This window comes from Babylonia areolata, chromosome 10 (genome assembly GCF_041734735.1).
Source record: "Babylonia areolata isolate BAREFJ2019XMU chromosome 10, ASM4173473v1, whole genome shotgun sequence".
NCBI lineage: Eukaryota > Metazoa > Mollusca > Gastropoda > Neogastropoda > Buccinidae > Babylonia > Babylonia areolata.
This window is the reverse complement of record NC_134885.1, coordinates 36,333,331-36,360,606: the sequence shown is the minus strand read 5'-3', so window position 1 is coordinate 36,360,606 and position 27,276 is coordinate 36,333,331. Positions and strand designations below refer to the sequence as shown.

At 42.7% G+C, this 27,276-nt stretch overlaps 2 protein-coding genes across 3 annotated transcripts in view; both read left to right on the top strand.

The window, feature by feature from the left end:
- LOC143286570 (uncharacterized) overlaps positions 1 to 6,085 on the top strand; it is a 37,437-nt gene extending 31,352 nt beyond the window's left edge. Inside the window, exons 19-22 of the mRNA XM_076594184.1 lie at positions 260 to 336; positions 1,985 to 2,078; positions 3,607 to 3,768; positions 5,777 to 6,085. Coding sequence (XP_076450299.1) covers positions 260 to 336; positions 1,985 to 2,078; positions 3,607 to 3,768; positions 5,777 to 6,068 — 625 coding nt within the window. The 3' untranslated portion in view covers positions 6,069 to 6,085. The remainder of the gene's footprint in view (positions 1 to 259; positions 337 to 1,984; positions 2,079 to 3,606; positions 3,769 to 5,776) is intronic.
- Positions 6,086 to 6,373: 288 nt separating this feature from the next.
- LOC143286571 (uncharacterized) overlaps positions 6,374 to 27,276 on the top strand; it is a 30,471-nt gene continuing 9,568 nt past the window's right edge. Inside the window, exons 1-6 of one of the 2 annotated variants that reach the window (XM_076594186.1) lie at positions 6,374 to 6,488; positions 7,412 to 7,662; positions 8,908 to 9,016; positions 9,830 to 9,882; positions 23,822 to 24,088; positions 26,171 to 26,265. In XM_076594186.1, the coding sequence (XP_076450301.1) occupies positions 6,456 to 6,488; positions 7,412 to 7,662; positions 8,908 to 9,016; positions 9,830 to 9,882; positions 23,822 to 24,088; positions 26,171 to 26,265 (808 nt within the window). In that variant the 5' untranslated portion in view covers positions 6,374 to 6,455. Of the gene's footprint in view, positions 6,489 to 7,411; positions 7,663 to 8,907; positions 9,017 to 9,829; positions 9,883 to 23,803; positions 24,089 to 26,170; positions 26,266 to 27,276 lie in introns of both variants that reach the window. The other variant, XM_076594185.1, reaches the window with a different exon arrangement.

The following is a 27,276-nucleotide window of genomic DNA, read 5'->3' as shown; positions in this document are numbered from 1 at the left end:
AGGCTCTTATACTGAAGACGTGAATGTTGACAAAGAATACCACAATTCTGATGATGGAAGCTAAAGGTTGGATCATTGAGACACCCACTGGACATCCGAGGGGTCTGTGTAGAGGAGAAGAGAGGACTGGCCGTACTGAGTGAGTTAAGAAACGGAAACTGAAATCAAACCACCTTGTAGTAAATGGACACTATCCCAATGAGAAGAGGTAGTATGTGTGCTTTTCATCAGTTACATACGTGAGTGTGGTGTGTTTCAGAGTGGAGGAGCTGACGGGATCAGCTGGGGGACTGTTTGTTTTGAAACGTCTGGATCTGGCTGTCAACCAGATAACAGGTTCGTGTTCCTTTGTTGTTCCGTGTGGGTGGGATGTTGATATGTATACTTATATAGCGCCTATCCTCAGTCGGAGCCCAAGCTCTAAGAGCTTTAATATGGATGTGTTATGTGTGTGTGTATGGGGAGGGGGGTGAGGCAGTGTATTTTTTGTGTGGGGGGTGGGGGGGGGAAGTTGTATGTTGTGTTGGGGGAAGGAGGGATTTTATGTGCGTGAGTGTATGTGTGTGAGTTTGTGCATGTATTTTGTGGGTGTTTTGTGCAGGTTTGTGAGTGTGCAAGTTTATGGGTATTTGTATTTATTTGTATTTTATGTGTGTGCTTGTGTCTGCATGAGTATGTGTTGGGGTGGGGCATATGTCTGTGTGTGTGTGTGTGTGTGTGTGTTCATGTACTGTGTGTATGTGTGTGTTTGAGTGTGTTCATGCATGAATATGTATTCCTGTGTGTGTTCAGAACTCTATGGGTTTTTTTATTTTAAGTCACACTTATGTTTTTAATTGTCCTGTCTTTGTGACTGTCTGTTACCCACATAGCCGATGCCATCACATCACATATCTCTGCCTGACTCTCTCTGTCTCTGCCCTGGCTTCACCTTCTTCACGATTTGTTGCATTCCTTCACACATAGTGATTCACGCATTCCTTCATGCATAGTGATTCACACATTCCTTCATGCATAGTGATTCACGCATTCCTTCACACTTAGTGGTTCACACATTCCTTCACACATAGTGATTCACTCATTCCTTCACACATAGTGAGTGATTCACGCATTCCTCCACACTTAGTGATTCACACTGTCCTTCACACATAGTGATTCACCCATACTATCACACATAGTGATTCACACATTCCTTCACACATAGTGGTTTACCCATACTTTCACACATAGTGATTCACACATTCCTTCACACATAGTGGTTTACCCATACTTTCACACATAGTGATTCACACATTCCTTCACACATAGTGATTCACACATACATTCCTTGACACATAGTAATTCACACGTAAATTCCTTCACACATAGTGAGTGATTTACGCATTTCTTCACACATAGTGATTTACGCATTCCTTCATGCATAGTGATTCACACATACATTCCTTCACACACAGTGATTTACGCATTTCTTCACACATAGTGAGTGATTTACGCATTCCTTCACGCATAGTAATTCACACATTCCTTCAAACATAGTGATTCATACATTACTTCACACATAGTGATTCACACATTCCTTCACACATAGTTATTCACACATACATTCCTTCACACATAGTGATTCATACATTCCTTCACGCATAGTGATTTACACATTCCTTCACACATAGTGATTCACACATACATTCCTTCACACACAGTGATTCACACATACATTCCTTCACACATAGTGATTCACACATTCCTTCACACATAGTGATTCACACATTCCTTCACACATAATGATTCACACATTCCTTCACACATAGTGGTTCACCAATAATTTCACATATAGTGATTCACACATTCCTTCACACATAGTGATTCACACATTCCTTCACACATAATGATTTACACATTCCTTCACACGTAGTAGTTCACGCATTTTTTCACACATAGTAATTCGCACCTCCCTTCACACACAGTGACGTGTCTGTTGTTTCAGATGTCAGCGGTTTCCTGCCGGCTCTGTCAGACTGCCCACGGCTGGAAGACCTCAGTCTGCAGGGCAATGCTGTTCTGGATGAAGAGAACCTGAGGTGATGATGATGATGTTTCTTCTTCTTCTTCTTCTTCTTCTTCTTCTTTCACGGGCTGCAGTCTCACGTCCATAGTATGCATACGAGTGGGCTTTTACGTGTATGACCGTTTTTACTCTGCCATGTAGGCAGCCATACTCCATTTTCGGGGCTGTGTATGCTGGGTATGTTCTTGTTTCCATATCCCACCAAACGCTGACATGGATTACAGGATCTTTAACGTGTGTATTTGATCTTCTGCTTGCGTATACACACAAAGGGGGTTCAAGCACTAGCAGGTCTGCAAGTATGTTTACCTGGGAAATCAGAAAATTCTCCACCCTTTACCCACAAGGCACTATTACCAACATTCGAACCCAGGACAGTTTCAGTCTGAGGGTCCTGGATTCGAATCTTGGTAATGGCACCTGGTAGGTAAAGGGTAGAGATTTTTCCGATCTCCCAGGTCAACATACGTGCAGACCTGCTAGTGCCTGAACCCCCTTCATGTGTATACACAAGCAGAAGATCAAATACGCACGTTAAAGATCCTGTAATCCATGTCAGCGTTCGGTGGGTTATGGAAACACAAGAACATACCCAGCATGCACACCCCCGAAAGCAGAGTATGGCTGCCTATGAGGTGGGGTGAAAACGGTCATACACATAAAAGCCCACTCGTGTACATACAAGTGAACGTGGGAGTTGCAGCCCACACACGCAAAAGAACAGAAGAAGAAGATCCAGGGACCCAGTCCAACGCTTTAACCACTTGGCTATTGCACCCGTCATAATGTTTCAGTATCAGCATCTCAAGGAGGCTTCACTGCATATGGTCGAATCCATATAAGTTATACCACATGTGCTGAGGCAGATGCATTACAGCAGCCTAACCAAAAGTGCTTGTCAGGCCTTGAGAGTATGCTTATATATTTGTTTACCGATCAGAGTGGATTTCTTTTCCAGAATTTTGCCAGAGGACAACACTTTTGTTGCCTCGGGGTCTTTTTCAGTGGGCCAAGTGCATGCTGCACACAGAACGCTGGTTTATCGTCTCATGTGAAAGACTAGACGCTTAGTTTCATTTTCCAGTGAAACTTGTGAGAAAGGTCGAAAGCGGGATTCAAATCCAGTCGTTCACAGACAGATAGGTATATAAGCGGCTTAACCATTCTGCCTCCTTGCTTCTTGCTCTGATGATGATGGTGATGATATGGATACTTGTACAGGGTCTGCCTTTGGTCAAAGACCAAACTCAAAGTGCTTCACAAACATTTGCCCAACAGGCTGCCTGTCGGGTAGAAGCGACTGACAGCTGGCACTCATCATTTGTTTCCTGTGTCATTCAGTCAGGTTCTGGTTATGCATACATGCGCATACTCACACAGACATGTAACATTTTTATGTGCATGGCGGTTTTGAAGGAATAACTTCATTCCACACTGATCTACAGACCTTTTTTTTTCTGCCTGCAAGTGTGTGTGTTGTTTTCCTATCAGTGCTACCTGTCTTTCTGTTCACTGAGTGGTGTTGTGGTGACTGGCTGCAGGCAGAACGTGAAGAACAGCTTGTCGTGCCTGCTGTGTCTGAACGGAGAAACGTTGAGGTCCGCCACTGCTGCTGCCCATCCTCCTCGCAGCTTTGAGCTGATGTGCATGACTCAGCTTCAGCAGCACAGAGACATCAAAAACGCCTTTGATAAAGACTGCAGGTGAGTGTGGACCGTTTTTGGATAAATGAATAAGTGAATGAATGAATGGAAGATATTTATACTTAGTTATATAGTGCCTATCCTGGGTCGGATACTTAAGCTATAAGCACTTTACAAACACGGGGTCATTTGCACAACAGGCTGCCTTCAGTAGATTTCAGGCATGCACTCATACACACTCAAACAGACATGTAACAGTTATGATTGTTTTGTTTATTTACCCCCACCATGTAGGCAGCCGTTTTCAGGGGTGTGCGTGCTTAGTATGTTTGGTTGGGAAAGATTAACTCACTCCGGACGATGGAAAACTATAGCGTTCCTGACGTAATGCAGCGTTCCACATGACTGAACGCTATGGCGGTTTCGACAATTAAAAATTTTTTCCACGTTTTCCTCATGGGATAGCATAACAATCGCAGCTACACCGGGCATTGCGAACGTGTCAAAGGTCGAATGGGAAGTTTCTTCATGAGATTCCATAACAACACACTCCACAGCGAGCCAGCGAGTTCAGGACTCCACACAACAAGCTAATCTGCATACATATCGAAAATGGCGTCAGAGGCGATACAAGTGGAAATTTTTGGAGCAAACTAGATCACAACAGCGGCTTTTACCGCTGCTGAAATGATTGAAATGCTTCAAATTGAAGGTTTTGACATACACAAGGATGATGAAGATGTTGAATAAAGTATCTGCAGTGAAGAAAGCTACCAGCAAGAAGGTACTAATAGTAATTCAGCTTCTGAGAGCAGTGAAGAGGGAGGGGGGTGGGCGTTCACATGACATGAGAAGACGGGTCAGTGGGTCAAGTACAGTGAGTTCCATTCAGTTACTTTATGATTTGTATTTTTTGTGATTTTTTTTCCTAACCCTAACAAATGGGTCGTCTGTAGGGAAAAGCAAGGGAGAGAACTATTCGTCCGGAGTGAGTTAACATGATGGAAGGCAAGGATTGGACCCCCCCTTCCAGTGCTGAGCCCCAGACACAGTTGTTATGAATTCACTGCCATGTTGGCCATAAAAGGCTATGGGACCTTTAACTTTTAAACATGTCTAAACAGCCTTGTCGTGAACAGATAATGAACCAGTGAGAAAAAGAAGAAGTTTAACTCTCTCCATACGAATGGCGAAAGAGATGACGTTTCCAGCGTTTCACCCCAATTACCATCATCAAAATATTGCAAGCGGAAGGCTCTTATACTGAAGAGGTGAATGTTGACAAAGAATACCACAACTCTGACGATGGAAGCTAAAGATTGGGTCATTCAGACACCCACAGGACATCTGAGGGGTCTGTGTAGAGGAGAAGAGAGGACTGGCCATACTGAGTGAGTTAAGGATAAAAAAAACCCCATAAAACCCTTAACTCTTCCACCACCATAGGCAGCTGTCGTTGACTAGGACAGCGCACTGCTATAGGCGACTTAAGCTGACATCAAGGGTCATGTTAACAAGACCATTTTTCACATTGTAACAAAGCTTGATGGCTGCTGCTAGTTGCCCTACCAATTAGAACAATGAATAACATTTGCTCCCTGACCCAGTTTTAAGTGAACAAATCCACTGTGTTGTTTTGGCATGAACAGAAGCCTGTGAGAGCATCATATCTAAAATATTTGGTGCTGGCATTTTTCACACAGAAACTTGGTGTTGAAAGAGTTAAATAATGTTACTCCAGGTACAAGTTAACTCATACCATGATTACTTCCCCTGTGGACCTGGTGCGAGTATTCTTGTACCAACACACTGTTCTCAGTTCATTTATTCTTGCTTGGTACAGTTGGCATTCTAAACAGAACCGTTTAAAGATTCCGGAAGCATGAAAACGAAGCTTTGATCGGCCGATTAAATCAACAATTCTCTGTTAATTTTAGCCGTTTTGGTGAACCACCGTTTTTTGTTTTTTTTTACTGCAGTGGTCTCATGTAGTGCTGGTTCATGGGAGTTGTAGCAGGCATGTAGCTATGGGGTAGAATGAATTAAATGTTAACTTCCTCCCAAACAGGTCAGTCACAGAGCAAGGCACCGCGTTGGACCAGGGCCCCCACACATGCGACATCCACTTCAAGTTCTGCGACAAATCCTTCAGGCTGTCCGTGGAGCACCGTTACGCCCACGAGTATGGAGAGCTGTCTTCTTCTTCTTCATCGCCCAACGTTCCCAACCCACCCCCCAGACCCCCCCCAAAACCTCCCACAGACCCAACTCTGTGCGGACTCCCAGAACGGTCAGAAGCTTGCCAGCCCCACCACAACCTGTCGTCCCTTCTCTTCCTCAGACTGAATCCACCGCTGTGAGTTCTGCGACTGCCACTACTGCCGCCACCCAACATGGAAACGATGACGAGACTTCTCTCATCTCAAGCTCCCCAGGAAAGAACGATGGTGCACTGACAGGCTCAGCAGAAAAGAACAGCATGGCAGAGCGTGGGGAAAAAACCGCCGTCGCCTGTTCTGAGCCAGAAAGAAAAGTTTGAGCTCGCCCTCAGGTCTGAGGCCAACAACCACCACAGCGTGAGGTCTGAGGCGCTGGCAGATCATGGTGGGGGTGGCGATTCACGGGTGTTCAGGCGGGGCCTGCATGAGGGGTGGGGGCAGGAGGAGGAGGGGGGGAAGGTGAGGTCTGCGGCAGGTGCTTCACTGGAGGGCGCCGGGGATCTGGGTGGAAGCAGGCAGCGGTGGGGCATGGAGGAGGATGGCATCAGGCCTCAGCAACAGGTCGGTGGTTCTGATTGGTTCTTTTGTTAAGCTTTTTTTTTCTTTTTCTTTTTTTTTTGGAGGGGTAATGAGAGTGAAAAGAGTAATTCATGGTTCTGTTTTAAAACTATTCCAAAAATCTTTTTCATAGTAACGAGAGTGATTAAAGTGATTCTTGGTTCTGTTTTAAAATCTTTTTTGTTGTTGTTATTGTTTTGTTTTTGTAGTAATGAGAGTGATTAGAGTAATTCATGGTTCTGTTTGAAATCTTTTATTTATCTTCTTCTTTTTTTTTCTTTTTTTTTTTTTGATAGTAATGAGAGTGATAAGAGTGATTCTTAGTTCTGTTTGAAATCTTTTTTTTCTTTATTTTTTATGATAGTAATGAGAGTGTTTAGAGTGATTCATGGTTCTGTTTTTAATCTTTTTTTGATTTTTTTTGTTATAGTAATAAGAGTGATGAAAGTGATTCTTGGTTCTGTTTTGGTTCTGTTTTGAATTATTTTATTTTCTTATTTGTTCACAGTAATGAGAGTGATAAGAGTGATTCATGGTTCTAAGAACATTTACAATAGTAATGAGAGTGAATAATGATATCAATGATTTGTTTTATTTTAGTTATGACGATTGTACGAGTGATATGTGATATTTGTGATAAGGGTGATTTTTTTTTTTTTAAATTGATTGTTGTGGTTGTTGTTGGTAGTGTAGTGGCTTGTCTTGTTGTTGTTGTTGTTGTTGTTGTTGTTATTGTTGTTGTTGTTGTTGTTGTTCTTCTTCTTCTTCTTCTTCTTCTTCTTCTTCTCCTCCACCTCCTCCTCATGCTGTTTTTTTTTTTGTCTTCTCTTCCTCCTTATCCTTCTTCTTCTTATTATGTTACTACTATTACTATCAATAATAACAGTAAGGCTCAGTATTCAAAACCCTCATCCGATTTTCCACAGCCTCAGCCTGAGCTCTCGGCGAAAGAGAAGTTTGAACGGGCGTTGGCGGGACTGCCCCCCGACCCTTCACCTTTACCCCCTGTGGCTGCCCCTCCTCCCCCTGCCCCTGCCCTCTCCTCCTTCCACAACGGAGCCGGCCAGTCCGGCGCCATGGAGAAGAGGCTGCAAGGCGGGCCCAAGAAACAGAGCGTGGTCACTGCTGATCTGGTGGGAGACTTGATGATGACGGAATCCGCTGCTGGCTTGTCCGGGTGCGTTATGCGTATGGTGTTGTGTCGTGTTGTGTTGTGCTGTATTGTGTTGTGTTTGTATTGTATTGTATTGTGTTGTATTACTCCTTTCATCACTACAGACTGTGTGGAATTCAAGTTGCTGTCCACGTACACTGAGACATGAAACACACACAAAGAATTACACTGAGTACACACTTGCTTTTACACACACACGCACACACAAACTTGTAAACTCACATGCAGGCACACACACATACAAGCGCTTGCATGCTCACACATGCGCACTAATGATTTATTGATCTCCCTTCACTGAATTCACTGCCTTGGAAGGAGGAAGGTGGCAGAATGGTTAGATGCTGACTTGCGCAATAGCCGAGTGGTTAAAGCATTGGACTGTCAATCTGAGGGTCCCGGGTTCGAATCACGGTGACGGTGCCTGGTGGGTTGAAGGGTGGAGATTTTTCTGATCTCCCAGGTCAACGTATGTGCAGACCTGCTTGTGCCTGAACCCCCTTCGTGTGTATATATGCAAGCAGAAGATCAAATACGCACGTTAAATTTCCTGTAATCCATGTCAGCGTTCGGTGGGTTATGGAAACAAGAACATACCCAGCATGCACACCCCCGAAAACGGAGTATGGCTGCCTACATGGCGGGGTAAAAACAGTCATACACATAAAAGCCCACTCGTGTGCATATGAGTGAACGTGGGAGTTGCAGCCCACGAACACAGAAGAAGAAGAAGAAGAAGGAGGTTAGATGCTCAGCTGCCAGTACAGAGAGTCCGTGAGGGTGTGGGTTCGTATCTGGCTCTCGCCCTTTCTCATAAGTTTGACTGGGAAAATCAAACTGAGCATCTCGTCTTTCAGATAAGACGATAAACCAAGTTTCTTCGTGCAGCACACACTTGGCACACTGAAAAAGAACCCATGGCAGCGAGAGTGTTGTCCTCTGGCAAAATTATATAACATGAAATCTACTCTGATAGGTACACAAGTATATAAGCATGCACTCAAGGCCTGACAAGTGCGTTGGGCTATGCTGCTGTCAGGCATCTGCCTAGCAGATGTGGTGCAGTGTATATGGATTTATCCGAATGCAGTGATGCATCCTTGAGAAAGTGAAACTGATACACTGGCCCGATGGCCTTATAAGGCTATGGGACCTTTAAATGTTCTTTTTTAAGAGATACACAGCAAGGTTTCTAATAGCACATTCACTTCCTGATGCCTGTGAAAGTACACGTGTGTCTGTTTGATCCAGTGGGTTCCTGGAGGGGGATGACAACCTGGATGACCTTGAGGAGCTGATGGAAGGTCTCCAGTTTGACATTGATGGATTCCTTGACCTTGACCAGTTTGACTTTGATGAGGTAGTGTGTGTGTGTGTGCGGGGTGGGGGTTGGGTTGAGGGGAGTTTAGAGGGATTGTATGTGTGTGTGGCTGGGTTGGGGATGGTGGTTGGGGGTGTATGTATGTGTGTGTGTGTATGTTTTTAAGTTTGTGAAGACGGGCACAATGGCCGAGTGGTTAAAGCGTTGGACTTTCAATCAGAGAGTCCTGGGTTCGAATCTCAGTAACGGTGCTTGAAGGGTAAAGGGTGGAGATTTTTCCAACCTCCTAAGTTAACATACGTGCAGACCTGCTTGTGCCTGAACCCCCTTCATGTATAGGCAAGCAGGAGATCAGATATTCACGTTAAAGATCCTGTAACCCATGTCAGCGTTCGGTGGGTAATGGAAAAAAAGAACATACCCAGCATGCACAACCCCGAAAGCAGAGTATGGCTGCCTACATGGCAGGGTAAAAACAGTCATACACGTAAAAACCCACTTTGTGTACATAAGAGTGAATGTGGGAGTTGCAGCCCACGAACAAAGAAGAAGTGTGTGAATGTAGGTGTGTGTGTAAAAAAGCAAAAAAACAAAACTGCACACACACTTGCACACACACACACACACACACACACACACACACACACACACACACACACACACACACACACTTGCACACACACACACTTGCACACACACACACACACACACACACACACACACACACACACACACTGCACACACACACACACACACACACACACACACACTTGCACACACACACACACACACACACACACACACACACACACACACAAATCTGATGGTGCTGTGTCTGACTTTATTTTGCAGGACGTTTTGGAGAAGGGCTGGCGGCCAGAAGACACTCCACAGATGCCACAAAGGTGAGCCGGAAGGGGGGGGGGGGGTGAGGGGGTGAGGGGGCGTTTTGGGGATCACGTCAGTTTCAGTTTTAAGGAGGTTTCAAAGCGTGCGGATTAATCCCTATGGCTACACAACATTGGCTTTGAGAAAATGAGATTAAAAAGAAAAAAATATTGAACAAGTAAATAAATGAATGAAAAAAAAACTACTTTGGTAGTGAAACAAAGGATACACCTATATGCGTGTGTGTGTGTGTGTGTGTGTGTGTGTGTGCATATACATACACACACATACATACATACATTATATATGTATATATATATATCTATATATATATATAGAGAGAGAGAGAGAGAGAGAGAGAGAGATGTATGTGTGTGTGTGTGGATAGATAGATAGGTAGGTAGATAGATGCATAGATGGATAGATAGACAAATGAATGAATAAATATGTATAATAAACACAAAGGAGCACATGCCTGACCAGCCTGTATGAAGAACTGACAGTCAGTGGAATGAGAATGATGAAAGAAAACAAACAAATAAACAGGTACATCAAAATCATAATGAAAAGAACAGTACCCAGAAGGCAATAACCCTTGACTGAAAAGAATAAGAAAGGGTCAAGTTCAGTGAACATTAACTCACTCCGGACGATGGAACGCTATAGCGGTTTCGACAATTAAAATATTTTCCACGTTTTCCTCATGGGGTAGCATAACAGTCACAGCTACACCAGGCATTGTGAATGTGTCAAAGGTCAAATGGAAAGTTTCGTCATGAGATTCCGTAACAACACACTCCACAGTGAGCCAGCGAGTTCAGGACCCTACACGACAAGCTAATCTGCATACATATCGAAAATGGCGTCGCAGGCGATACAAGTGAAAAGTTTTGGAGCAAACTAGATCATGACAGCTGTTTTTACCGCTGCTGAAGTGATTGAAATGCTTCAAACTGTTTTGACATCGATGAGGATGATGAAGACGTTAAACAAAGTATCTGCTGGGAAGAAAGCATCTGGCAAGTAGGTACTGACTGTGATTCAGCTTCTGAGAGCAGTGAAGAGGGAGGGGGGTGGGCGTTCACACGACATGAGGAGAGGGGTCAGTGAGTCAAGTACAGTGAGTTTCATTCAGTTACTTTATGTTTTGTATTTTTTGTGATTTTTTTTCCTAACCCTAACAAATGGGTCGTCTGTAGGGAAAAGCAAGGGAGAGAACTGTTCGTCCGGAGTGAGTTAAGCGCACAAGCAAATGCATGCCTACTGACGCAAGCGTGCAACCTGCCCTCTGGCAAAGTTTGTTAGAAGAAATCCACTCTAGTCCACAAATGTACTTGCATGCGTTCAGGGTCTGACCAAGCGCACTGGGTTATGCTGCAGTCAGGCATGTGATGTGAGACTGTGTCTGTTTATTTATTTATCCATTTATTTTATTTCATTTTTATTCTATTTTATTTTTCATACATGTTTTTATGTCACTTAGTCTTAAATTTGTATATCTTATTGTAAAGCACGGTGAGCCCCATTTGAGATGGGGGCACTGTGCTATATAAGCCTGCATTGAGCCCCATTTGAGATAGAGGTACTGTGCTATATAAGCCTGCATTGAGCCCCATTTGAGATAGAGGTACTGTGCTATATAAGCCTGCATTGAGCCCCATTTGAGATAGTGGTACTGTGCTATATAAGCCTGTATTGAGCCCCATTTGAGATAGAGGTACTGTGCTATATAAGCCTACATTGAGCCCCATTTGAGATAGGGGTACTGTGCTATATAATATAAGCCTGCATTGAGCCCCATTTGAGATAGGGGTACTGTGCTATATAAGCCTACATTGAGCCCCATTTGAGATAGAGGTACTGTGCTATATAAGCCTGCATTGAGCCCCATTTGAGATAGGGGTACTGTGCTATATAAGCCTGCATTGAGCCCCATTTGAGATAGGGGTACTGTGCTATATAAGCCTGCATTGAGCCCCATTTGAGATAGAGGTACTGTGCTATATAAAGCCTGCATTGAGCCCCATTTGAGATAGAGGTACTGTGCTATATAAACCTACATTGAGCCCCATTTGAGATAGAGGTACTGTGCTATATAAGCCTGCATTGAGCCCCATTTGAGATAGAGGTACTGTGCTATATAAGCCTGCATTGAGCCCCATTTGAGATAGGGGTACTGCGCTATATAAGCCTGCATATTATTATTATTATTATTATTATATGGATTTATCCGAACACAGTGACACCTGCTTGAGATACTGAAACTGAAACTTGACCGCTGCTGAGGTGTATGCTTGTCAGTGAATGGCTGTTGTTGGACTCAGATAAGACTTGTCAGGATGTTGATGGCTCACCATTCTTTATTTTGAGATTCTTCCACTGAAAGGCCTCCTCGAAACTGAAACTGAAACTCTAGCTACTGAATATTGATCGTGCTTACTACACTAAGCCCTGCTGCTCACCACGCTCCTTTTGCAGGGTTCATTGTGTCTTCTTTATATGCACTGCTTTACAGTCTTGATGACTCAGTTTTGCATTTTTCGGTTGTTTTTTTTATTGGAGGGGTGGGTGGGATGGGGGAGTTGGGGGGGGAGGTGGGGGGGGTTGGGTTTTATGCATGTGTGTCTTTTTGTTATTGGTTTTGTTGTTATTTTGTTTAGTTACGTAGTCATTAATTTTATTGTGCTGCACTGTAACAGAGGATGGATCTTGGTGTGTTTACTAAAGACACACATATAGAATACACATTCATGCACAACACACAGAGACATACACACACATACAGATACACACACACACACACACACACACACACACACACATACACACACATGCACGCACGCATGCACGCACACAAGCATGTGCACACACACACACATGCGCTCACCTGCACGAACACGCGCGCGTGCGCACATGCACACACACACACACACACACACACACACACACACACACATTTTGCACTTGTTTGGGTTTTCTTCATGTTGTCTGTTCATTTTTGTCTCTCTTTTTTCTTCTTTCTTTCTTTCTCTTTTTTTTTTTTTTTCTTTTTTTTCTTTTATGAATGTTTTCTTTTTTTTTTTTAAAGTTAACTAGATATTGCACTGTTCTGCTGATTCTGCTAATTGTGTTGTGTTGAGCTGTGATGTTGTTATTGTTGTTTTTTTCTGTAACCCACCACTAAATCCTCTTTCTGTTCTGAAGTGTTACCAGGTTGTTTTTCTGTTGTGGTTTTCTTTGTTCTTTTCTTTAATGCAAAAAGAGCGATAGGCTGCAGACTATTTGTTTGTTTGATTTTAACCAAAAATTTGTGTGATGCAGAATATTTGTTGTTGTTTTTAATCCAAGTATTGATAATCCGGATGGAGAATATTTGTGGGTTGGTTGGTTTTTTTTTTTAACCCAAAGACTGAGATCATACAGAATATTTTTTCTTTATTTTTTATTTTAATTTCATAGATTGATGTGATGTGGAATATTTGTTTGTTTCAACCCAAAGATTGATATGCATTTCTTTTTTTAACTTAAGATTGATATGATACAGAAAATAATACCAAACGATGTTTATTTACCCAAAGAATGCTATGATGCATAATACATTATCCTGTTTCATCATTTTTATGTTTGGCATAACTTGTTCGATATTATCATATTTATACCCTTTGACTTTTTTGGTGACAGAAGTTTTTTTTGTATAAATTTATTTGTTATTATGAAAAAGGCTTAGCACATGAAAAGAACCCATGGCAACAAAAGGGTTGTCTTTTGGCAAAATTCTGTAGAAAAATCCGCTTTGATAGTAAAACAAAATATGTTGTTCGATATCATCATATTTATACTCTGACTTTTTTGGTGACAGAAGGTTTTTTTGTATAGATTTATTTGTTATTATGAAAAAGGCTTAGCACATGAAAAGAACCCATGGCAACAAAAGGGTTGTCTTTTGGCAAAATTCTGTAGAAAAATCCGCTTTGATAGTAAAACAAAATATGTTTGCACACAGAAAAAAAAAAAAAAAAGAAGAAAAAAGAGGTTGGCATTACACTGTGGTGATGTGCTCTCCCCAAGGAAAAGCAGCCTGAATTTCACACAGAGAAATGTGCTGTGACATAAAGTAACATATCACACACAACCAGTACAGTGCAGTCAGTACAGTGTGATACATTTTTTTGTTGTTCTTGTTGTTGCAGTTACCTATATATCTAAAAGAAGGTGCAGTGGCAAAGTAGGTTAATGTGATACTTTTTTTTTTTTTTTTTTTTTTTTTGTTGTTGTTTTTTGTTTCGCAGTTACCTATATATCTAAAAGAAGGTGCAGTGGCAAAGTAGGTTAATGTGATACTTTTTTTTTGTTTGTTTGTTTTTTGTTTTGTTTTTTTTTGTTTCGCAGTTACCTATATATCTAAAAGAAGGTGCAGTGGCAAAGTAGGTTAATGTGATACTTCTTTTTTGGTTTTTGTTTGTTGTTTTTTTGCAGTTACCTATATATCTAAAAGAAGGTGCAGTGGCAAAGTAGGTTAATGTGATACTTCTTCTTTTTTTGTTTGTGTGTGCAGTTACCTATATATCTAAAAGAAGGTGCAGTGGCAAAGTAGGTTAATGTGATACTTCTTTTTTGGTTTTTGTTTGTTGTTTTTTTGCAGTTACCTATATATCTAAAAGAAGGTGCAGTGGCAAAGTAGGTTAATGTGATACTTCTTTTTTTCTTTTTTTTGTGTGTGCAGTTACCTATATATCTAAAAGAAGGTGCAGTGGCAAAGTAGGTTAATGTGATACTTCTTTTTTTTTTTTCTTTCTTTTTTTTTTGCAGATACCTGTATATCAAAAAGAAGGTGCAGTGGCAAAGTAGGTTAATGTGATACTTCTCTTTTTTTTTTTTTTTTTTTTTTTGCAGTTACCTATATATCTAAAAGAAGGTGCAGTGGCAAAGTAGGTTAATGTGATACTTCTTTTTTTTTCTTTTTCGTTTTCTTTTTTTTTTTTTTGCAGTTACCTATATATCTAAAAGAAGGTGCAGTGGCAGAGTAGGTTAATGTGATACTTCTTTCTTTTTTCTTTTTTTTTCTTTTTGCAGTTACCTATATATCTAAAAGAAGGTGCAGTGGCAAAGTAGGTTAATGTGATACTTCTGTTTTTGTTTTTTTGTTTTTTGTTGCAGTTACCTATATATCTAAAAGAAGATGCAGTGGCAAAGTAGGTTAATGTGATACTTCTTCTTCTTTTTTTTTTCTTTTTTTTTTTTTTTGCAGTTACCTATATATCTAAAAGAAGGTGCAGTGGCAAAGTAGGTTAATGTGATACTTCTTCTTCTTTTTTTTTTCTTTTTTTTTTTTTTTTTGCAGTTACCTATATATCTAAAAGAAGGTGCAGTGGCAAAGTAGGTTAATGTGATACTTTTTTCTTTTTTAAAAAATTTTTCGTTTGCAGTTACCTATATATCTAAAAGAAGGTGCAATGGCAATTAATGTGATACTTTTTTTTTTTTTTTTTTTTTTTGCCGTTACCTATATATCTGGTGGTGTGTCCATCGAGATCGATGATGACCATCATTGTCATCCAGATGGGGGATGGGGGGAGGGTGGTGGTGGGGTGGGGGGAAGGATGCTCATGAGTCTATCTGTGAGTGCGCAGATGGCTGAATAGTCCAATCTGCGCACGAAATGTTCGCTGACAGTTGGGGCAGACAAAGACAGGCATATCATTGTCAGGGAGCTTGTTTGCCCGTGACTTTCTGGCCTGCCTCTTCTGAACAGCTGCAGCAGTCCTGTTGGCCTCGCACAACTTGGCGCCTTTGTGCACAGCAGCGCGCCATTTGTTACGGTCCACTGCAGATTCCTCCCAGGAGTCAGGGTTGATATCAAACGCTTTCAGAGAGACTTTCAGAGTATCTCTGAAGCGCTTCTTCTGACCTCCGTGTGATCTCTTCCCTTGTTGCAGCTCGCCATAGAAGAGCCTTTTGGGCAGCCGATGGTCTGGCATGCGCGCCACGTGTCCAGCCCAGCGAAGCTGGGACTGCATCAGGATGGTGAAGATGCTGGGAAGGGTGGCTTTTGCGAGCACCTCTGTGTCTGGGGTCCTGTCTTGCCACTTGATGTTCAGTAGCTTCCTGAGGCATGTTGTGTGGAAGTGGTTCAGCTTCTTGGCATGTCGTTGGTACACTGTCCAAGTTTCGCAGCCGTACAGTAGTGTGGGGAGAACTACTGCTCTGTAGACCTTTAGCTTGGTCTCAAGACTAATGCCTCTTCTGTTCCAGACATTTGCACTGAGTCTACCAAAAGTTGCACTTGCTCTTGCAATCCTGACATTCACTTCATCGTCGATGGTCGCATTTCGTGACAGTGTGCTGCCAAGGTATGTGAACCGCTCCACCGCACTGAGTCTCTGACCGTTGACTGTGATGTTGGGCTCAACGTAGGGTTTCCCTGGGGCTGGCTGATGGAGAACTTCAGTTTTCCTCGTGCTGATGGTAAGGCCGAAGTTCCTGCTGGCAGTGGCAAACTTGTCGACGCTGAGTTGCATGTCAGCTTCAGATCCAGCGTTGAGGGCACAGTCATCAGCAAACAAAAAGTCTCTGATGATGTCTGTCATGACCTTCGTTTTTGCTTGAAGCCTTCTGAGGTTAAACAGCTTGCCATCTGTTCGGTACTTTAGGCCGATTCCAACATCGCCATCTCTGAAGGCATCAGTAAGCATTGCAGAGAACATGAGGCTGAACAGCGTTGGAGCCAGGACGCAGCCTTGCTTGACACCATTTGTGACAGCAAAAGGAGCAGATGTTTCGCCATTGTCCTGGACTCGAGCCTGCATGCCTTCATGGAATTGGCTGACCAAGGAAATAAATTTCCGAGGGCATCCGTACTTGGCCATGATCTTCCACAGTCCCTCTCTACTCACGGTGTCAAAGGCCTTTGTGAGGTCGACATAGGTGGAGAACAGATCAGCATTTTGCTCCTGACATTTCTCTTGCAGCTGCCTTGCAGCAAACACCATGTCCGTGGTTCCGCGCTCTTTCCGGAATCCACATTGGCTCTCAGGCAAATGACCTTGGTCAAGGTGTGCTGTGAGGCGGTTTAGTAGGATCCTGGCAAGTATCTTGCCTGCGATGGAGAGCAAGGAAATGCCCCGATGGTTATCACAGGCTTGCCGGTTCCCCTTTCGCTTGTACAAGTGAATGATAGATGCATCTTTGAAATCCTGGGGGATCGTCTCTTCTTTCCACATGAGTGAGTACAGCTGATGAAGCTTCTCAGTCAGCACAGTGCCTCCATCCTTGTAGACCTCTGCTGGTATGGAGTCTGAGCCAGGTGCTTTGCCACTGGACAGCAGACGGATTGCTTTCTGGGTCTCAAGAAGTGTTGGCGGATCGTCCAGTGCTTCGTTGGTGGGGACTTGTGGGAGACGGTCTATGGCTTCATCATTTATGGAGGAAGGGCGATTTAAGACACTGTTGAAGTGCTCAGCCCATCGTTCGAGAATGTTCTCCTTCTCGGTGATCAAGGTATTCCCATCTGCACTGAGGAGGGGGGATGATCCTGAGGATGTGGGGCCGTAGACTTCTTTTAAGGCATCATAGAACCTCTTCATATCGTGCCTGTCAGCATATACCTGGATCTCATCAGCTTTGTCACTCAGCCACTTATCCTGCATCTGGCGTAACTTTTGCTGAACAGTCCTGCGGATGGCATTGTACGCATCCTTTTTTGATGTGGACTTTGGGTTGCTCAGGTGGGCTTGATGCAGACGGCGTTTCTCATCCAGAAGCTGCTTGATTTCATCACAGTTTTCATCAAACCAGTCTTTGTGCTTTCTGATCATGGGTCCCAGGGTCTCTGAAGCTGTACTATAGATCAGCTCACGCAGGGTCCTCCAGTCAGACTCCACATTCTGGTTGTTCAGAGAGGCGGATTCCAGACGATCTTCCAGCAGCTCCACAAAGGACTGTTTGATGGTGATGTTTTTCAGCTTAGCGATGTTGAGCCGTTTTGGAGCCTTCTGGCCTTGGGGGCGTCTCTTGGGCTGGATTCGAATATTCAGCTTCGAGACTACAAGGCGATGGTCTGTCCAACACTCGGCGCCGCACATGGTCTTTGTTACACGTACATCTTGCCTATCCCTTTTCCTGACGATGACATAATCGATGAGATGCCAATGCTTTGAGCGAGGGTGCATCCATGACGTCCTGTTACGGGTAGGGAGGCAGAAAACTGTGTTGGTTATCAGCAGTTCGTGCTCTGCACATGTCTGAAGCAAAAGCAATCCATTTGGGTTGCAGTGGCCCACACCGTGCTTTCCAATCACTCCATCCCAGGAGATGTAGTCAGAGCCAACTCTAGCATTGAAGTCCCCAAGAATGATGAGCTTGTCTGCTTTAGGGATGGCAGCAATGACAGAGTGAAGGTCCTCGTAGAACTTCGCCTTCACTTCATCCGGGTTGGTCATGGTTGGGGCGTAGGCACTGACAATGGTGAGGTGCTTCTGGCCAGATGCCAGTGGGAGTTTCATGGTCATAAGCCTATCGTTGACTCCCTTTGGGATTCCAGCTAGCTTGCTGACAAGTGCTGTTTTTACTGCAAAACCAACACCAGCCTCACGTCGCTCTTCGCTTCCTCGTCCACTCCAGAAGAAGGTGTAACCAGATCCCCGTTCGCAGAGCTCGCCTTCGCCTGCAAGCCGAGTCTCACTCAAGGCTGCGATGTCTATATTGTATCTGGCGAGTTCGGATGCAACTAGTGCGGTTCTCCTTTGGGGTCTGTCCGCGTTATCTCTGTCCAGGAGAGTCCTTATGTTCCAAGCACCAATGGTGAAAGGAACGATCCTTGCTTTTTTCTTTTCTTTCTCTTTGTTTCGACCGCTGATGTAGGGTCCCCGCCAGCCGCGGTATGCTGGCCAGGGTGATATGGAGCAGGCAATTTTTAGGGCACCTTTTCTAGCCCCTTCCTCATGCCAGGGAGGTGAGCAGTGCATTCCTAAAGAGGGCTGCTCAGACGCTCAGACGGCTGCCGAGCTCCATCGCTGCTCCTGTCGACGAAGAACGACCCTATGGCCTGAGCCGCCTGCGTGCAGGTCTGCGGCTGCGACTGCCAGTGTACCCACACCTGTCGTTTCGTCGCTCGCCTGTCGCCACAGGACTTGGGGGTGATGAAATGATGAAGGATGAAAGGTCATTTTGGATGACTGATGACTTGCGCGATGAGTTTGTTTAAAGTGAAGAGGAGTTGCGCAACGTCGACCTCACTCTCTCGTCCGGGTCCACCAATTTCCAGTGGCAAGACTAAGTCGAGACGACTGGAGGATGAGCACGGATGCAGTGGATGACCAAGATATCCTTTCGGTGTCTCATCTTGCTCTCTGCACTCCACAGTGCGTTGCTGTAACCGCCTTCCTCTCCGTTGAACCGATAGGTTTCTTCCGCAGATTCTGCTAGATCCAGACTTCGCATGCATGGGTAGACACACCCCGGGGGCCAACTGCGTGTGGCATGCACACAGCACGGTGGAGCTAGATGGCCGTCGGTGGCTCTCCTGAGCCGACGCCCTTTTATGGATCTCCATAAGGGTGTCTAGCCACCCGCCTCACCAGTCCCAGAAGGGAGTGGTGGGAGTGCCGGTTTAGTCGTCGGCAACCCGACCCTGAACAGGTTGTACTGGATTACAGGTTACCAGTAGCAGATCTAATGACCTGACCTGACCATTATATCTAAAAGAAGCTCGAAGGTGCAGTGGCAAAGTAGGTTAATGTGATACTTTTTTTTTTTTTTTTTTTTTTGCAGTTACCTATATATCTAAAAGAAGGTGCAGTGGCAAAGTAGGTTAATGTGATACTTCTTTTTTCTTTTTTTGTTTTTTTGTTGCAGTTACCTATATATCTAAAAGAAGGTGCAGTGGCAAAGTAGGTTAATGTGATACTTCTTTTTTCTTTTTTTGTTTTTTTGTTGCAGTTACCTATATATCTAAAAGAAGGTGCAGTGGCAAAGTAGGTTAATGTGATACTTCTCTTTTTTTTCTTTTTCTTTTTTTTGTGTTGCAGTTACCTATATATCTAAAAGAAGGTGCAGTGGCAAAGTAGGTTAATGTGATACTTCTTTTTTTTTCTTTTTTCTTTTTTTTTTTTTTTTTGCAGTTAACTATAAAAGAAGGTGTAGTGGCAAAGTAGGTTAATGTGATACTTCTATTTTTTCTTTCTTTCTTTCTTTTTTTCTTTTTCTTTTTTTTTTTTTCAGTTACCTATATATCTAAAAGAAGGTGCAGTGGCACAGTAGGTTAATGTGATACTTCTTTTTTTTTCTTTCTTTTTTTTTTTTTTTGCAGTTACCTATATATCTAAAAGAAGGTGTAGTGGCAAAGTAGGTTAATGTGATACTTCTTTTTTATTCTTTTTTTATGCAGTTACCTATATATCTAAAAGAAGGTGTAGTGGCAAAGTAGGTTAATGTGATACTTCTTTTTTTTTTCCTTTTTTTTTTTTTTTTTTTTTGCAGTTAACTATATATCTAAAAGAAGGTGTAGTGGCAAAGTAGGTTAATGTGATACTTCTTTTTTTTTTCTTTTCTTTTTTTTGCAGTTACCTATATATCTATAAGAAGGTGCAGTGGCAAAGTAGGTTAATGTGATACTTCTATTTTTTCTTTCTTTCTTTCTTTTTTTCTTTTTCTTTTTTTTTTCCAGTTACCTATATATCTAAAAGAAGGTGCAGTGGCACAGTAGGTTAATGTGATACTTCTTTTTTTTTCTTTCTTTTTTTTTTTTGCAGTTACCTATATATCTAAAAGAAGGTGCAGTGGCAAAGTAGGTTAATGTGATACTTCTTTTTTTTTTTTTTCTTTTTTTTTTTTTTTTGCAGTTACCTATATATCTAAAAGAAGGTGCAGTGGCAGAGTAGGTTAATGTGACACTTCTTTTTTTTTCTTTTTTTTCTTTCTTTTTTTTTTTTTTTGCAGTTACCTATATATCTAAAAGAAGGTGCAGTGGCAAAGTAGGTTAATGTGATACTTCTGTTGTTGTTTTTTCTGTTTTTTTCTTTTTGCAGTTACCTATATATCTAAAGGAAGGTGCAGTGGCAAAGTAGGTTAATGTGGTACTTCTTTTTTTCTTTTTTAGTTACCTATAATGTGATACTTCTTTTTTTTTTCTTTTTTTTTTTTTTTTTGCAGTTACCTATATATCTAAAAGAAGGTGCAGTGGCAAAGTAGGTTAATGTGATACTTCTTTTTTTTTCTTTTTTTTTTTTTTTTTTTGCAGTTACCTATATATCTAAAAGAAGGTGCAGTGGCAAAGTAGGTTAATGTCATACTTCTTTTTTTTTTTGTTTTATTTTTTTTTCTTCTTTCTTTTCTTTTTTTTTGCAGTTACCTATATATCTAAAAGAAGGTGCAGTGGCACAGTAGGTTAATGTGATACTTCTTTTCTTTTTTTTTTTTTTTTGCAGTTACCTATATATCTAAAAGAAGGTGCAGTGGCAAAGTAGGTTAATGTGATACTTCTTTTCTTTTCTTTTTTTTTGCAGTTACCTATATATCTAAAAGAAGGTGCAGTGGCAAAGTAGGTTAATGTGATACTTCTTTTTTTTCTTCTTTTTTTTTTTTTTGGCAGTTACCAATATATCTAAAAGAAGGTGCAGTGGCAGAGTAGGTTAGGCGTTGGACCTCCGAACCCGTGGTCACCAGTGGTCAGGGTTCAAGGCCCCTGTTTTGCTGCGTCCTTTGGAAAGGTGCTTTATTTTGACGTTCCTCACTCCATTCAGGTGTAAATGGGTATCTGAATTCAGTCAGGGAGGGTTTAAAAGTACAGAACCGACTCCGCTATTTCCCCCAGTTTATTAGACCTTGAACCTAACTTACATAGCTGTTGAAGTTCTTCGCTGAACTGTATAGTTACCATACATCTATAGTTTATGTACCTATATCAGTATTGTTTGTACCAGCTCCACTCCATTCAGGTGTAAATGGGTATCTGAATTCAGTCAGGGAGGGTTAAAAGTACAGAATCGACTCCGCTATTTCCCCAGTTAGACCTTCAACCTAACTTAGTTATCATACATCCATAGCTTATGTACCTATATCAGTATTCTTTGTACCAACTCCACTCCATTCAGGTGTAAATGGGGATCTGAATTCAGCCAGGGAGGGTTAAAAGTAAAGGAAGAAGAGAAATGGGCCCTGTCATCCGATGCCTCAAGCCCTAGGCACAGTGTATGTGAATTCACTGACAGGCGAAATAGCCGAGTGGTTAAAGCGTTGGACTTTCTATCTGAGGGTCCCGGGTTCGAATCTCAGCCTGGTGGGTGAAGGGTGGAGATTTTTCCGATCTCCCGGGTCAACATATGTGCAGACCTGCTAGTGCCTGAACCCCCTTCATGTGTATACGCAAGCAGAAGATCAAATACGCACGTTAAAGATCCTGTAATCCATGTCAGCGTTCGGTGGGTTATGGAAACAAGAACATACCCAGCATGCACATCCCCGAAAACGGAGTAAGGCTGCCTACGTGGCGGGGTAAAAACGGTCATACACGTAAAAGCCCGCTTGTGTACACGTATACGAGTGAACGTGGGAGTTGCAGCCCACGAACGAAGAAGAAGAAGAAGAAGAAGAATTCACTGCCCTGATGGCTGTGAAAGGCAATGAGACCTAACCTGTATACCTACTCACTTACCAGTTATCTATCACAGTTTTCATACATCTGTGGCATATGTACCCGTACAGTGTTTTCTGAAACCGACTCCATGTGAAAGGCAATGAGACCTAACCTGTATACCTACTCACTTATCAGTTATCTATCACAGTTTTCATACATCTGTGGCTTATGTACCCGTACAGTGTTTTCTGAAACCGACTCCGTTCTTTCCCTGTCCTGACTTTAATTCCTATTCACTCATCAGTTATCTGTATATTATCTGTATTATCTTACATCCATAGCTGATGTACCTTTGCAGTGTTCTCTATAAATGGCTCTGCTCTTTTCCTAATGAGACCTTTAACATGACTTATATACTTACATATTCACTCATCAGTTATCTGTATAGTTCACATTCATCTGTACCTTTTGTACCTCTGTACTATCTCTGTAATTGACTCTGTTCTTTCCCCATTGAGACCTTAAATTGGGGAGACCTTTAACATCAATTATCTGAACAGTTATTAGACATATGTAGCTTATGTACCTCCGTAGTATCTCTGTAACCAACTCTGCTCTTTCCCTAATGAGTCCTTTAACCTAATCAATTATCTGTGTGGTTTTCATACATCCATAACCTATGTTCCTGCCAAAGTATTATCAGTAACTGACTGCTCTAACCCCAGTGAGGCCTATGATCTTACTTATACACTTATTGAAGCTATTTACTTGTCAGTTATCTGTCTGGTTATCATACCTATGTATCTTTTTCACCTCTAGTATCCCTGTAACCAAATCTACTCTTTCCCCAATGAGACCTTTAATCTAACTTACATACCTGTTGAAGCTGTTCACTTATCAATTACCTGTGCAGTTGTCATGCATCCATAGCTTCCGTACCTGCATAAGTATTATCCGTAACCAACTCTGCTCTTTCCCCAGTGAGACCTTTAACCTAACTTACATACCTGTTGAAGTTTTTCACTTAGTATCTGTATAGTTATCATACATCCATAGCTTATGTACCTGTATAAATATTCTCTGTAACCGACTCCACTATTTCCCCCAATGAGACCTTCAACCTAAGTTCTTTACTAAACTGTTTAGTTATCATACATCCATAGCTTATGTACCTATATAAGTATTCTCTGTAACCAACTCCACTCCCCCTCCCTCGCCCCCCCCCCCCATCCCCCTGCCCCCACCCCCTAAGCCCCCTCCCACTGCTCTCCAACCCCTTGTCTCCTCCTTTACCTCTCTGGTGGTGGGTCTGTGTCGTCAACGCCCATTGGGCATGTGTGTGTGTGTGTTTTTCTAATCTGTCTCAGTTACCCTGTCCTGGGCAGAATCCCTCCCTCCTCCTCCTCCTCCTCCGCTGTCAGCGCCAAGCCCCCCCTGCCCCCTGTCCAGAACCCTCACCACTCCCCAGCTCCTCCACCACCCCCGGGGAGGCCGGCCCAGGCCTGGCGGAACGCGGCGGACCCCCCCTTGAGCGACATCCAGGCTCGAGTCCCGCCCCTGCGGCCCCCATCGTCCGTGGGAAGCGGGGAGGACTCGCAGGCTGCCACCACCGGCCGGGCCTCCAAGAAGGAGGAGAGACTGGCGGAGGAGTGGTGAGGTTTTTTTTAAATTTTTTTAATATTATTTATTATTATCAATTCATTCGTTGCAAAGAATTTTGTAAAAGAAAATAAAGAAATAATGAAAGAAAGAAAAAAGGGGGGGCTCTCTCCTTGCCAGGGAATTGAAGATCCAGGGGTAAGAGACAGAGAGAGAGAGAGAGAGAGAGAGAGAGAGAGAGATTTACAGGAGATACAGAAAGAAACTAAACGTTTTTGTAAAGAGAAATGATCGTGGATTGTGAATCTGTGCTGTTGCCCCACTTATCTTGATGCCTTTTGAGGCATTTCATAGTGAAGATGATAGTTTTTGTGCATCAAAAAGTCTGTTTCCACCTCCACAGAATGGCATCCAAAAAGAAAACAGACAAAATACAGCAGGGAATAGCATGCTTATCATCAGATTATGCCTGTAGAGGAAACTGAAACAGTTATGATAACAATCACAACTCTTATAGAATAAAGATATGAAAGTGAAATACTGTCCCAACAATGACAAAAGTGGGTTCAGTCAAGATAAAAGTCAGTTGTGTTCTCAGAAACTGAGCATCCAAGCTTTTGTTTTAACATCTAAAAGCCTCCCTGCTTTAGAGGGGGAAGCTCTTTATTAAACTCACTCCTTCCTGGTTGCAAATAGCAGATAAAGGGTCTGCTGTGCATCCAGTTTGCCTCCTCTACAAAGAAGTTGGTCAACTGATTAGTGACAAAAGCATGGAAAAAACAATCTGAAACCCGTCCAATGTCTGTCAACCATGGGTTTCATGAAAATCGTTGATTATTGGCTATTTTCTGTTCCTAGGAGGAAGGTGGCAGAATGGTTAAGACGCTCAGCTGCCAATACAGAGAGTCCGTGAGGGTGTGGGTTCGATTCCCGCTCTCGCCCTTTCTCCTAAGTTTGACTGGAAAATCAAACTGAGCGTCTAGTCTTTCGGATGAGACGATAAACCGAGGTCCCGTGTGCAGCACGCACTTGGCGCACTGAAAAAGAACCCATGGCAACGAGAGTGTTGTCCTCTGGCGAAATTACGTAAAATGAAATCCCCTTTCATAGGTACACAAATATGTAAGCATGCACTCAAGGCCTGACTAAGCGCGTTGGGTTATGCTGCTGGTCAGGCATCTGCTCAACAGATGTGGTGTAGCGTGTATGGATTTGTCCGAACGCAGTGACGCCTCCTTGAGAAAGTGAAAGTGAAAGTGATGTTCCTGCCAGTTGAACACCATGAAAAGAGAGTTCACTGGTGTTGATGGACAGGCGCCCCCCCCCCCCCCCCCCCCCCCCCCCTCCCCTCTCACACCCTCTGTCTGGCCTTTGACCTATCGTCTTACACCACTCCTCTCTCTTTCTCCTCCCCCTCTTTCCAAACTTCAGAATGTACTGCGCCACCGCAGCCTGTCAAGGTCACTTGCTAAAAACTGATATCTGATTGGATAGATGGAGTGGAGTGTCAGATATTGCTGGCAGCTTCGTCACTGTTGTTGTCATCACCTTTGAATTCTTCTTCTTCTTCTTCTTCTGCGTTCGTGGGCTGTAACTCCCACGTTCACTCGTATGCACACGAATGGGCTTTTACGTGTATGACCGTTTTTACCCCGCCATGTAGGCAGCCATACTCCGCTTTCGGGGGTGTGCTGGGTATGTTCTTGTTTCCATAACCCACCGAACGCTGACATGGATTACAGGATCTTTAACGTGTGTATTTGATCTTCTGCTTGCATATACACACGAAGGGGGTTCAGGCACTAGCAGGTCTGCACATATGTTGACCTGGGAGATCTGAAAAATCTCCACCCTTCACCCACCAGACGCCGTCACCGTGATTTGAACCCGGGACCCTCAGATTGACAGTCCAACGCTTTAACCACTCGGCTATTGCGCCCGTCACCTTTGAATTCAAACCAGTTATCAGACAAGATAAAGCCATCTCTCATCAATATATGCATGCACAAGCATCTGCACAGCCTGCAGATTTGTGTAAATCCACTGACTGGGACCGCTGTCTTTGCTGTTGATCTGTCCACACACTCTGACATGACACCTCCGTGGAATTTGAAACTGAACTGTGAACCTTGCAGGGGGTTCAAGGACACTCGCACTGCTGAGCTGATGATGCAGAGGGCCAACAAGATGAAGTACAATGCAGAGCGGCGCCGGAAACTCAGCAAGCTAGGTGAGTAAGGTGTGCCTGGGTGGGAGTATTTCCGTACTGAACAGATTTCCGCATTCGTGTTTTGGTGATTTTTTTTTTGTTTTTTTTTGTTTTGTTTTGTTGTTGTCTTTTTTTCCTGTTATCAGTATTAAGATAAACTTTGGCAAACCCTCTTCATTTTTTTTCTCTTCCCCTTTATTGGTATTTAGATACACTCTGGTTAACCCTCTTGATGTTTTTCTCTTTCCTGTTATTGGTATTGTGATACCCATTAACCCTAGCGATTTTTTACTCTTTCCCTTTATCAGTATTAAGATACACTTTGGTTTTAACCCTCTTGATTTTTTTCTTTCCCTTTATTTGTATTAAGATACACTTTGGTTAACCCTCCTGATTTTTTTTTTCTCTTTCCTGTTATCAGTATAAAGATACACTTTGGTTAACCCTCTTGATTTTTTTTCTCTTTCCTGTTATCGGTATAAAGATACACTTTGGTTAACCCTCTTGATTTTTTTTCTCTTTCCTGTTATCGGTATAAAGATACACTTTGGTTAACCCTCTTGATTTTTTTTCTCTTTCCTGTTATCAGTATAAAGATACACTTTGGTTAACCCTCTTGATTTTTTTTTACTCTTTCCTGTTATCGGTATTAAGATACAGTTTGGTTAACCCTCTTGATTTTTTTTCTCTTTCCTGTTATCAGTATAAAGATGCACTTTGGTTAACCCTCTTGATTTTTTTTTTCTCTTTCCTGTTATCAGTATAAAGATACACTTTGGTTAACCCTCTTGATTTTTCTTCTCTTTCTTGTTAACTGTATTAAGAAACACTTTGGTTAATCCTCTAGTGTTTTATACAGCCCGTGACCCCAGGTTGCAAAGTTTTCTGTGTTACAAAAAGAAGCAAGGTGGCAGAATGGTTAAGAGGCATATCTGCCAGTACAGTAGATAATGCTTGATTTCAGTGTATTTTCTGCTGGTGTTTGTTTTTGTTTTTTTTGTTGTTTTTTTGTGTGTGTTTTTTTCCTGCATC